Source organism: Quercus robur, chromosome 8, assembly GCF_932294415.1.
Source record: "Quercus robur chromosome 8, dhQueRobu3.1, whole genome shotgun sequence".
Classification (NCBI taxonomy): domain Eukaryota; kingdom Viridiplantae; phylum Streptophyta; class Magnoliopsida; order Fagales; family Fagaceae; genus Quercus; species Quercus robur.
The window spans coordinates 59,628,768-59,641,951 of NC_065541.1; the positions used below are offsets into that span (position 1 = coordinate 59,628,768).

General features: G+C 32.6%; 1 protein-coding gene across 1 annotated transcript; it reads left to right on the plus strand.

The window, feature by feature from the left end:
• The first annotated feature begins 6,923 nt into the window (after positions 1-6,923).
• LOC126697356 (probable serine/threonine-protein kinase PBL7) lies at positions 6,924-12,392 on the plus strand. The gene is made up of 5 exons (XM_050394316.1): positions 6,924-7,093; positions 7,994-8,187; positions 10,216-10,405; positions 10,906-11,297; positions 11,711-12,392. The coding sequence occupies exons 1-5, from the start codon at positions 7,015-7,017 to the stop codon at positions 11,972-11,974; spliced, it is 1,119 nt and encodes a 372-aa protein (XP_050250273.1). The 5' UTR covers positions 6,924-7,014; the 3' UTR covers positions 11,975-12,392.
• The last annotated feature ends 792 nt before the right edge of the window (positions 12,393-13,184 follow it).

Below are 13,184 nucleotides of genomic sequence, written 5' to 3' on the forward strand. Positions count from 1 at the left end.
CAACAATTTTAAAAGTATGAAGAGAGGGAATAACAATACAAGGAAGTTGCTTAACATATTTTTTAATCTGTCTAACTATCATAGTATGTCTGTCTATCCAAGGCGGAGGATTCTTTTCTAATATTTTATACAAGGGTCTGCATATTTTTCTTAATCCCTGAAAATAATCTGAAACATAATTTAAACTGCCAAGAAATCTCTGTAATTGATTTTTATCTTTTATCTCGTCTAGGAATTTATCTACAAATTGAATAGCTCTGTTAATAGGGCTTAAAGTTCCCTTATAAATATTATGACCTAAAAATCGAATTTTATCTTGAAATAAACTTATTTTAGAGGCCGAAACAACTAAACCATTTTGTTTGATTATTCTGACAAATATATTTAAATGTTTCCAATGGTCATCTATTGTTTTAGAAAAGATTAGGACATCATCTATATAAACAATGGAAAAATCTGTGAAAGGTGTAAATATGTCATTCATTATATTTTGAAATTCACTGGGTGCATTATTCAAACCAAAAGGCATAACATTCCATTCATAATGACCAAAAGGAACTGTAAAAGCAGTTTTGTATCTATCTGTCTCATCTATCTGTATCTGCCAAAATCCACTTTTCATGTCAAATTTAGAAAATATGGTTGCTTCATGAAGTCTGTCAAGAAGATCTTTCTTATTGGGAATAGGATATCTTATCCACTGTAATGCTTTATTTAAAGGTTTATAGTTTATAACTAATCTTGGAACTCCTCGCTCCAATTCTGCCTGAGTTGATGAAAACTATGAATTGTATAAATTATTGTCAAAATAAATTAAAACAGGGTATGGAATATGAAAACTGAAACAAATAAAATCTTACTTGAAAATACTTCTGTCTTTGATTAAAACTGAAAACTTCTGTCTTTCTTACAAGCTTTGAAAATAAACACTGTCTAACGAGTTACAAGATTACAAAGTAAAATCTGTAAAGGGTTATAAGATTATATCTGTTTATAAGGGAAGGGTTACAAGATTACAAAAGAGAAAGGATTACAAAAGTCTTTCTGAGGGAGAAGGAGAGAGAAAGCTATCTTGGACCTAAGCTGGACCTTAGAATTGAACTCAAAATTTGGACCTTGGAATTGGACCTTATTTTTGGACTTGTCTTCTGTCTTCGGAGTCTGTCTATTTATAGATGGAGTGAACCATGGTAAGTCTTCAAAAGTAACCTCAGTTAAGTAAAGTGAACTCAAGTTAATCTGTCGGTAGAATCTTGAACAGTAAAAGTCTTCAAAAGTAACCTGAGTTAAGTAAAGTGAACTCAAGTTAATCTGTCAGTAGAATCTTGAACAGTAAAAGTTTTATGAATAGTAGTCTATCTGGCACTCTGTCCGGGCACGCATGCTCGTGAACAGTAGTAACTTTAAATGCATGTCTGAACTTTATTGGGTCTATCTGAGAATCTTGGTAATAACTTTGGAACTCTGGAAAAATCTGTTTTGTCCTTGTCTGAATTCTTTTTACGCATGCTTGTGAACAGTAGAAATGATTTGGGGACATTTGTCTGTATCTGTTGGAAACTAATTTGGCGCAAGGGGATAGTGACCTGGCCCAGTTGTCTATCTTGTCTATTAAACCTTTCTGATCACCACTTGAATACACTGTCATTTTTGACCTTGTATTCTGAAGGGATATTGTCTTTATTGAGACGCCTTCATGCTCTAACTGAAATCTGTATTAAAGATTTCTATTTTGGCAGAATTTGGTCTGAGATTTTAGCCTTAGAATGGCTATCTTGCTTGCCAAGCAATTGACTATTAATTTTAAAATTAACTAATTAAAGGTTATTATAATTAAAGGCCATTACGAGAGTCAGAATGAGATGGGAATAAATACATGATGAGAAAGGACAAGAAAGAACTAAAAGTCATGATCCTATAGTACAAGACAAAGATCTTGGCAAAGAGATAGAAGAAATAATGGAAAGATACGTATAAACCTCTGACAGACTCCTCTTTTCTTGTTAGACATAATTATACTGGTGAAAGTTCTCATAAAAAAGATGATAAAGATGAATTTTTAAATATAATTGACAGAATGATATTTCAAAAGTGGTACACGGAAATAACTTTGGTAGTTCATAAAGAATTTTCTTTAACAATTATTGCCCTTGTTGATTCAGGTGCTGATATAAATTGCATACAAGAAGGATTAATACCCTCTAAGTATTATGAATCAACAACAGACAGATTAACTCAGGCTAATGGTGATAGACTTAAAATAAGTAATAAACTAACTAAGGCATACATGTATAATAATGGAATCAAGTTCAGAACACCTTTCTTCTTAACAGATAAGTTGTCCTCTAAAGTTATATTAGGAAATCCTTTTTTGGCTTTAATCTACCCTTTCTTCACGACAGATAATGGAATATGTACTAATATTTTGGAAACAGAAGTTTTCTTTAAGTTCCTCCTACCCCCATTCCCCAAGGATATACACTTACATTCTATCTTTTATGCTAATTACTTGCGCAGTTATCTATTCAACCATGCCTTTTAATATGAAATTTTCTGATTTTAAATTTTTCAGTTCATTTTTTAGGTTATTAATATCTGTTTGTAGGTCTGTCACAGTTATAGGTTTATTGGGTTTAAATCTATCAGTATTTTCAGTAAAATTATAAGTTGACTTATAGTCTTTTAGATCTATTTCAAATCTATCAGTTTCAGTTAAAGATTCTTTTAATTTAGATAAATAATCTTTTTTAGACTGTAGATCTGGAAGTTTATCTATTAAATCCATTATTATGTCTTCTTGTTTTGTTAAGACACATATTTTTAATTTTCTTTTACAATAACAATTATCAGGATTATTACAGTTACATAATTTAACATTTTCATCATGTGAAGAAACATCTGTAGAGGATGATGAAGTGCTGTTACTGTTATCTATCTTGTGAATTTCATTATCTATTTCATTACTATCTGTCAGTCCTATTATACTCATTAATTTATCCTTCAAAGTTCTTGATATATCAAGTTTATTTATCTTTCGTTGAAAGTTACAATATCTGCTAATGTGTCCTTTTTTCCCACATTTGAAGCAAGTAATGTCACTTTCCCTACGTCTATCATGTTTCTTTCTTTTGGATTCTTCTCTCTTGTCTTTAGACTTACCTTTATAATATCTTCTATTATTGTTCTTATATCTATCATTTCTGTCATCTTTCTTTTCTTTTCTTCTTTTCCTAGAGGGAGCAATTAATGGATCAAAACCATATTGCTCACAAAAAGTTCCTAGCTCTTTTTTAGCAAATATTTTTTCTTTTTCTATCTGGTTTTTTAGCCTTAAGTCATTACATAGCCATAGACCTGTTTTATTAATTGAAGATATTATGTCTCCATATGTTAGGCTAGGATAGTCTATTGTTCCGTCATTATTAACTATATCAAGTCTAACTTTCTGAGCAAAGAAATAAGGTAAGCCAGCAATAAATTTTTCTTTCCAGTAGGATTGTTGACAATCATTCCTACTTAAAACTTTTGAAATAAAGACATCTTTATACCATCTAAAATCTGAAAGTTGTGGACATCTTAAATTAATTAAAACATCTGAAGCTCTTTCTTTGTATTGATTGGGATCACCAACAAAATGTTTAGTTATAGTAAAAATTAAAGTATTAACTGCATCTTGTGAAGGCTGTCTATCTGTCATTATAACACTTCCATCTGTTTCTCTTTAAACAGCTGTTAATATCCCATTCTATCATCATTATTTAAATAATTATTTAAAACCAGTGACAATTAAATGAGCTATCTGATGGTCATGTTTTCCATGATTCTTATAAACATTAGTGAGCAAAGTCATTTCATGTAAAAGGTTTATTATTTCATATTCTGATATTCCATCAATATTCCATTCACAAATTAAATCTGGCGAATAAGACAAATTAACATAAGTATGTCTTTCTTCATATTGTAAATCAGGGGGAGTAGGTTTAGGATACCAATTCTTTATGGGGTATAAATCTTCAATTCTTCCTTTTTTACGATCTTGCAATGAAGATGCTAAAGTTAATTTATTAATTTGTAATTTATCTGTGAATTGTGATTCCAAATTATTTTTGTCTATCAAATCTGTCAATTGATTGTCTTCTGATTCTTCATCCTCTAAAGAGTCAGTTCGTCTTGTTGTATTTAACGTTATGATATTCTTATTTTTTAATGGCTCCATATCCTTTAATGATTCTAATTTCATTAAGTCTAATTTTTTATTTATTTCATTAAGTAAATTATCAGTTTTCTCTGTCATGGGTTTCTTTAAAGGTGCTCTAAGGTGAGGAGGTATTTCATGAGGGATAAACAAAGGGGTATTAGACGTATTTTCTTTTTTTATGGAAGTGGAAGGGGTATTATTCTGTCTTCTATGTCTTGTAGCTTTTGACCAATAGTTTTCAGATAGGTATTGGTGTAATTGTTCTGTTGAATTATACTGTCTAGGTTCTTATTATCATCACTTAGGCTAGGTCTTTTGATAGGCGTAGCCAATACTTGGACTCCACTATTTTGACTCAATATAATTGATTCAAATGGTGGATAAGTCTGATACACTTTCTCATGATTTTCTGTCTTTGTCCATGACAATATTTTTTCTATTACACTTATCTTTTTGTTATGATAATCCAAAAAGTCAAAGAAACTAAAGTGTGTCTGCAAGTCTGTCATCATTTCAAAATACTTAGTACTTAAATTATTTCTTTCTTGTTCATTATATTCTTCAAAAAATTGATCCTTTCTGTCATTATTTTCAGGTTTTAAATAATCATATTTTAGTAGTTCTTTATCTAAAACAAATTCTTTAGATAAAATATTAATTTATCTTCTATCATGTATGCAATACAAAAGAGCACCAACGAGTTGCTGCGACATAAGTTGTGCTCATGTTCGCCCAAATGCCTTACCACTAAACCCCGACCCAGTTGATATGGCCACATACATTTGTAGACTATTCTTTCATTGGTAGGCCATTCTTTTGTTTGGCCTACACATATCCAAAGATTCTCTCTCCAAAACTTCTGCAGCCGAATTATTATAAAACCATAAATTTCGGCTTTTAATTTCTTACACAAACACTTTAAGGAAATTAAAAAAAAAATATATATATATATATATATTAAATATTAATATTAAGTTATTATTATTATTATTATTATTTTCGTATAAAGAATTAAAATACGTTTTCTTTACAATAAATTAAAACCCTTAAAACCCGGTATGACAAAAATTGCTTTTTCAAAGCTTCGATTATACCGCCTAAAGTCAGGAGGGCCAAGAAAGTAGGTTTCTGAATTAAACATTAATTAATCTTTTCAAAATTAAAAGAAAATCTCAATTTTTTTAGTAATAAAAAATTAAGTTTGATACGGGTCACCTTTGCTTATGAAGTGCCTCCTATTTATCCATTTATTTATGTGACCAAATGACTGGTTTGCCCATTATAGATTGGGTGATATGCATTTTTATAGGAGGATATAATTGTATATATTGGTTCCTGGTCTATAATAAATTCAGGCGCCCAAGCAATTGGAAGACTTGGTCGGCAATAAAAGAATTTCCGCAGACAAAACAGGGTGTTGCTTTGGTAGTCTTGTAGTTAACTGTATTTATGATTTTTTCCTACATCAAAATAGAAATGCTCAAACGAGTCTACTCTTTAGGTAATTGCCACGCATTCTAAAAGTAGAAATAATAATAATAATTTGTGTGAGCAAGTTTAGAAAATACAAAAAGTTGTGAGAATTATGCTCATTGTTAAATTATATCTAATGTAGGGTATATATAGAAAAACATTAAGTTTAGTTGGTAATCTTGAAACTACAACAGCTCATAGTATTACCATATTCTACGAAACCATGATTTACACATTTATAAAAATATTCTAGTATATATTAATTTCTAACACACATAATGGCTAGTCTATTAATACGCTACTTGTTTTTATTTGTACTTTTTATATATCTATTTTTTACTGAATGAGTAGAGTTCCTAGAGTTAAATATCAAGGCATTAAAATTTAAAACAACGTGGCATTCTTAAGCAATGTTTATTTTTTCAAATACATGTTTTAACAAACTCTTTGCCATTTCTTTATCACATTTAAATATTATTTTTAATTATCTCTTAAATATTTTTGTACCCATTTTTTCAAATACAAAATTCCATTTTTTTAAGCCAAAAAAATATTTATGTAATGAATAGTGACTCTTCAAACAAAAAGAACTACTGTTCTTGAGCAATTTTCCCCTATTTTAGAAAGATTGTTAGACTTATATTTTAAGAGTTTACCCTATAAAATAGAGAGGGCTTTAATTTGCCTATTCTATTGGAGATGCAATAATAAGCAGAAACATTTGAGTAGAACTGGTTTCAAAAGCAAAAAGTTTAGGACAACATAAAACACGACAACCACAATTGTTCATATGGTAGGTTGTGAGAGGTGGAGAAAAAATTGTGGATCCATATAAAAGTGACAAACAACTAATCATAATTTACGGTATAGAAAATTTGTGAGAAAAGTTGTGGTGTTTTATGTGGTAATAAAAATTACTCTTTTAAAAATTATAGCTTCACTAGCTGATTTGGATGTTCTAGACTTCTAGTTAAAAAAAAAAAAAAAAAAAAGGGGGAAAACAAAATGAGTTGAGTATCAGTAAATGGATAATTATAGACTTTTTTTTTTTATTGATTTAGGATAATTATAGACTTTTTTTTTTTTTGATTCAGGATAATTATAGACTTTTTTATTTATTTATTTTATTTTATTCAGGATAATTATAGACTTTTGAGGGCTAGAACACAGTTTAATAATTCACAAGGACGTATTTGCAAAAAGGTCACTCTATGAAAAGATATATACTAGCGTCTCAGTATAACGCACAAAGACACACACACTAACACTGTAACACACACACACACTCTCTCTCTCTCTCTCTCTCTCTGTTACCCTTACCTAAAAGAGAGAAGCAATAAGCCATGGGTTGGTCACTCTGTCCTGGAAAATCAAAGAAGAAGCAGAACAAGAAGCCCAACGATTCGATCTCATCAACATCAGGTACTTCTATGAAAGAAAAAAAAAAGAGCAAATTTCAGTTACACTTATCATTCTACTTAAGCTTAATTTTAACTCTTATATACCCAGTGCCATATTTTTTCTTAAAGTTTGTTTTTTTAATGTATGTGTGCCATTGGATACTTGCTGAGATTGATGGGCACTTGTCCTTTTGCCTAATTGTGTGGATCATTGTTGTGATCTGCTTTGGTTTCAGTGGGGAATGCAATTTTGAGAAAATTGTTTCTGCTGATGACTGTGCAATTTTTTTTTGTGGCATTGTATTCAAATTGATATGCTTGCAATAAGATTCAGATTTTGTGGGCATTCTGAGTTATTTTCCTTTGAATTTCAGAGTTTGATTTGCCTTCAAAGTCTTTTTTTTTTATGTAATGTATTCTGTTTGAGTGTCAATTGTGTTGTTTAATTGCTTCTGGATTTGTTTCTTTGAGACCATCTACCAAACAAGCTGAATTATGAATTTTTTAGTGTTGGAATAGGTGAAAAATCATTGGTTAATTACTGCAATGGAGCTGAGGCTGTCTTAAAGTACACCAGACACTTGTGTAGTTCATAAACTTCTAACTTATTTTTATGTCATAATGAATGGTGTTGATATCTATTGATCATTCCGCTACACTAATTATGCAGATGTTTCCATATTTGTTTTATGTGTTTGAAAAATCCAAAATTGAATCCTTTTTAGGTGTTATTTATTTGTTGTGTCTTTTGTGATGCTTGTTTTCTTTCTAAGCTCTTGATGATATGTTTGTACCTTTTCTGTTGTCACTTCATCCAAATCAAAACCCGGCTTTAACTTTGCTGCCATCATACTATTGTTGTTTATCAGGTTATTTTTTTAACTATTATATTAATAGCATCGTTGCTTTTTTATTGTTTTAGAGAAATTGAAGGTGAATTCGTCACTAGACATAAAGAAAGAGGCCACTAAAGATGGAGGGTCTGATCACATTGGTGCATACACATTTACATTTCGTGAATTGGCAGCTGCAACAAAGAATTTTAGGGCTGATTGTCTTTTGGGTGAAGGAGGTTTTGGACGAGTATATAAAGGGAGATTGGAGAGTAGCAATCAGGTATGTTGAGTTCGTCAATTGTTATGTATTAAGAAATAAACAGAATTTCCCCCAAAACTGGTCCTCCAACTCAGTAAATGGCAATTATAATAACCATTGACGTCTGGTTTTAACTACATGATGTATTTAATAGTCACATTACTAGTTTAGACGGCTTAATGGTCATGTGATCAAAAACACATGGATGATTGTATGAACCACCACATGATATATTTTGAAGGAGATTCCTCTAAAGGCGTTTCAAATGACCATCCATGTGTATTTAATTACATGATCTAGTAAGTTATTTAAACAATCACGTGACTATTTAATATGTCCTGTAATTGAAAGGACACGTGAATGGTAATTTGGAAATTTTCTCCAAACAAATTTGGAGAAAAATTCTGTCTAAAAGTAAAGGATTTTCATCAACTACAAATATTTAGTGCCATTTATTAAAAACAGTTTAAGATGGTAGGTCCTTAAGCTGCATCTTTGGAATTTTTTTTTATATTTTGAAAGGGAAAACCTAATAAATCCAAATTCAAAAGGCAATAAATATTTCTTGTCTTTTATGTGCCTGATTTTACTTTGCCTTGATGTATACTTCCTGTATGCTCAAGTGACACTCTTTTTAATTATTTTAATCTATTTTTTCATTACTTATCAAAAAAAAAAAAAAAAATGCAGTAAAACTTTCTTACCCACATCGCTACTTAAAAAGTTTAATAAAGCCTCCACTCACTTGTGGCAATCACTTTTGCTTCAGCACCATCACTTCTTCCTAGCAATATCCTCCATAACACCACCAGGACAATTGCTAACACTGCCACCTCATCAAACCATTGCTGCCATAACCCTAGTGCCTATTGCTATTTGCATCATGTCTCCATCATCAACACAGTTGCTACAGCTACAAGATCCACCATGATTGCATTCAAATGTTCCTCTGTCAATACACAATATCCTACCACAGAATTGCCATATTTTTCACCATTATAACCATATCCGCCTCACCTGTAGATGGGGCCCTAATACGGATTTCTGTTCATAAATTTTGCTTGTTTTAGATAGGAAAAAGGCGAAGGGAGTGAAAATTACGTAGTACAAGCAAACCACTCTTATACTTTTATGATGCAAGACAAGCTTTAATGAGCCCTAATACCAATTTTGTTGCGGGATATTTAAGAATTCAGCTCTAAATTAGATTTCTTGATGAGATCTTTAAGCGTTCTGGAATAGGTTTGATATTTAAGGGTTTAGGTAGGTATAGATTTTCTTAAGCAATCACACTTAGGTAGGAGAAGGCAATCAATTTCACTATGAATGTTATTGGCTACAATAAAAACATTAGGATTACTAATAACAAAGAAAGAGTACTTAAGAACTTCCAAACCAAAAAGGACTCAAAACATAACTCATGGACCTCTAGAATAGCCCATTCACCAAACTAGCACTACTTTATGAAAATTGAACCAGAAACTTTCTAACCTAAAGAAAGTTAATTCTAAGACTCAATAATAACTAAAGTGGCTTATAAAAGGTGCCAAGAAGTTGAAACTAGACCACAATTCTTGAATCTTTTGGTATTTAATCTTATACTTTTTCCTTGAACTCTTTACTGTCGGCATATTTTTAACTCATGCCCAATTAAACATAGGGGTAACTTTTGCAAAGAACTCCCACCAGAAATCATTTATACTTTCAGGTTGTGTAGACATAAAAAATATACTTAGTTCCCATCATTTTGCTAAAAATTGGGAGGATGCTTTCCTAGCCGTGGATTTTTTTTTCCCTGTTATTACTAAGTTAGACATGCATTTAATGGTCTTGAACCCGTGACCTTGTCCTTCACCCTATTCTTTTATGGGAGAATTTTGCTTTCGGTTGGAGCTCATTGGCATGCAGGGGGATGAGATGCCATTTGGTCCAAGGACCATTGGCGTTCATCAATATTCTTACTACCATTGTTCATCAACCTTTGAACTTTGAATTTCTAAGTAGGCTTGCAGCAAGACCTGAACCTTCAACTTATTTTGTTTGTTGTAGGTTGTAGCTATCAAGCAACTTGATCGTAATGGGCTGCAAGGGAACAGGGAATTCCTTGTTGAAGTGTTGATGCTAAGCCTGCTTCACCATCCAAATCTTGTTAACTTAATTGGTTATTGTGCTGATGGAGATCAGAGGCTTCTGGTTTATGAATACATGCCATTAGGATCTTTGGAAGACCATCTACATGGTATGTTCATCATCAGTAATGTTCCTTTCCTTTTTAATTCAAAATTTTATGATTTTCCAGTACTTTGCCTCTAAATATCCCTTTGTTCCTTGAGAATTTTACCGTAAGAAGTATTTGTTCACTAGATTGAGATTTGCTAGGTTAAAGGAATCAGAAAGTTTGGATGATTTTGGAATCACTTGGTTTTTCCGGACTGGTATTGTTCTCCTTTTACCTTCATAAAGTTCAAGAACCTATTTTAGACAGATAATCCTAAATCATGTGATCATGACTTTTTCTGTCATGAGACGTCCTAAGTGGTTAACTAAATTTTTAACCACACTGTCAAATGTATATGTGTCAACTTATGGTGCTTAGGAAATTTCTATGCTTGTTATTTATGGTTCAGGTGCTAAATTCAGTTGGGTTATCTTTTTTTTTCTTTTTTTTTTCTACCTTATCAAATATGCAAATAAATAAATAATAGTAATGATTTACTTTAATGCTTTTATAAATGCCAGACCTTCCGCCTGACAAAAAACGACTCGATTGGAATACAAGAATGAAAATAGCTGCAGGTGCTGCAAAGGGCTTGGAGTATTTACATGACAAAGCTAACCCCCCTGTGATTTATCGTGATTTGAAGTGCTCAAACATTCTGCTTGATGAAGACTATCATCCCAAGCTATCTGATTTTGGCTTGGCCAAATTGGGTCCTGTTGGAGATAATACCCATGTATCCACCAGAGTGATGGGAACCTATGGATATTGTGCACCTGAATATGCAATGACTGGTCAGCTTACATTGAAATCAGATGTTTATAGCTTTGGGGTTGTTCTTCTGGAAATTATCACTGGAAGAAAAGCAATTGACAACGCAAGAGCTGCTGGGGAACACAATCTGGTTGCTTGGGTAAGATGGCCCTCTCATCTCTGCTATGATATCTTTGATGGTAAAATGATAACGTTCTGGTATTGGGGCTTACAAAATAGAACTTGTAAACAAGTGTGTTTCATGTAAAGTCCATAGAGACTTCTTTGTTTGTTATATGAGGTCAGCAACCTACCTTGCTATTCATGCATCATTCAAATTATAGAAGGTCCCTTACTATCAAGTTTGAATTGGACCATCTGCATATTCAAGAGTCAACTTAAATAGCACATTTGATGGACAAGCGTTATTGGCAAAAAAATATTTACATATTTTGCAGTAGTGATAATTTCATACAGAGAAAGAAATAAAATGGTACAGTTGTAATAATTTGTTTACAAAAAAGTGATTACATGTGTGATCCTCCTAATATAAATGTTTTCTCTTTGTTGCAGGCCCGGCCCCTGTTTAAAGATCGAAGAAAATTTTCACAGATGGCTGACCCAATGCTCCAAGGCCAATATCCAGTAAGGGGATTGTATCAAGCTCTTGCTGTTGCTGCAATGTGTGTTCAGGAACAACCTAATATGCGACCCCTGATAGCTGATGTAGTCACAGCACTTTCTTATCTTGCTACCCAAAAATATGACCCTGAATCCCAGCCAGTCCAGGCCTCCCGCATGGTTTCTTCTACTCCTAGAACCAGAAGGGAGCAGTGAAATAGTATGTGATCAAGCCAGAAGATTTTTCCATCTTCAAAAGCCCACAATGAGGTTGCTGCCTCCTGCTACCTGTGGTGTGGTGATGCATCGGAATGTTCTTGAAATGGATTTGTAGTTGTGATTCAGAGGTCAATGGATTGGAGCTATTTGGTTTGCTATTGCTATTGCCATTGCCGGCACATGTGGAGTGCCTGTTTCTCAAATTTTGCATCACTCCAGATAGCAGGTGTCGTGGCCAGTCCTATTGTCTTCTAACAGGAAATATATAGTTTTCTTTTTCCCGTTTACTCTCTTTTGACGAGATTCTTTTATGTACAATTGAGCTTGGGGTTTTTGTATCTATATAGAAACTGTTCCCCTTGAAGAGCATCCTCATTACTGCTTGTTTGAAGAGTTTGGTAAATAGTTTGCCCCAGCCCTTTCAATTTATTTTTTTAGTTGAGTTTCAGGGATCCTGAAATTGAGTAGAATGTCTGTTGAATTGCAAGGTTTCAGAGGCGTAAGAATAGATCCCTAACCTTACCACACAACCTTTTTTATTTAAGTTTAATGCCTTATGTTTAACTTCATATTTCAATGGGCATTGCTCTAAATAATCATTTGTATGTGCTGCAATTTGGCTTAATACTCTTTTTTTTTTTGGAGAAATTTTTATTTATTTATTTGTGTTGAGAAAAGAGAAGCATGGTTTCTTGGTTGTTGAGAGGCCTGGGAGTATTTCTTGCCTTCGTTAGGGAGGCAGAACCTTTCCTCAATCTTGATGCTGTAGACTGTAGTTTTCAGTTTCTAGCGGCCTTCTAACAGAATCAAAACTTTAGGAAGAAAAAGGAAAGGAAACAGAAGACCTCTGCTGCGCTGAGAAAAGAGAGAATAGACACGCTAAGAACCTGAAAGAACTGGAAATTGCCTTATTTACAAGATAAGCTTGGCAACTTTCCCAGCTCTGCCCAGAATCATTCAGTTTTCCCCCCAAAGTTTGAGGTTGTAAGTAACGTTAAGCACAATCTGTCACATCCCTTGCAATTTTCCGAATTTATATCCAGACCTTATTTGCCCAGCAGCACTGATGATTGTGATCGCCGGAATTGCATGATAGAAGCTAGAAGTCAGCCAGAATAAACGACCCCATCAATTGTTGTAGCAGCTCATTTGTAATTGGATTATGTATACAATTGTACCTTCATCTTGAAATCCACATAGAATAAGA

Coding starts and splice junctions, on each gene's coding strand:
- LOC126697356 (XM_050394316.1), top strand. CDS start 7,015: ATGGGTTGGTCACTCTGTCCTGGAAAATCAAAGAAGAAGCAGAACAAG. Junction 10,406..10,905: donor TTTGGAAGACCATCTACATG/GTATGTTCATCA, acceptor TATAAATGCCAG/ACCTTCCGCCTGACAAAAAA. Junction 11,298..11,710: donor AACACAATCTGGTTGCTTGG/GTAAGATGGCCC, acceptor TCTTTGTTGCAG/GCCCGGCCCCTGTTTAAAGA.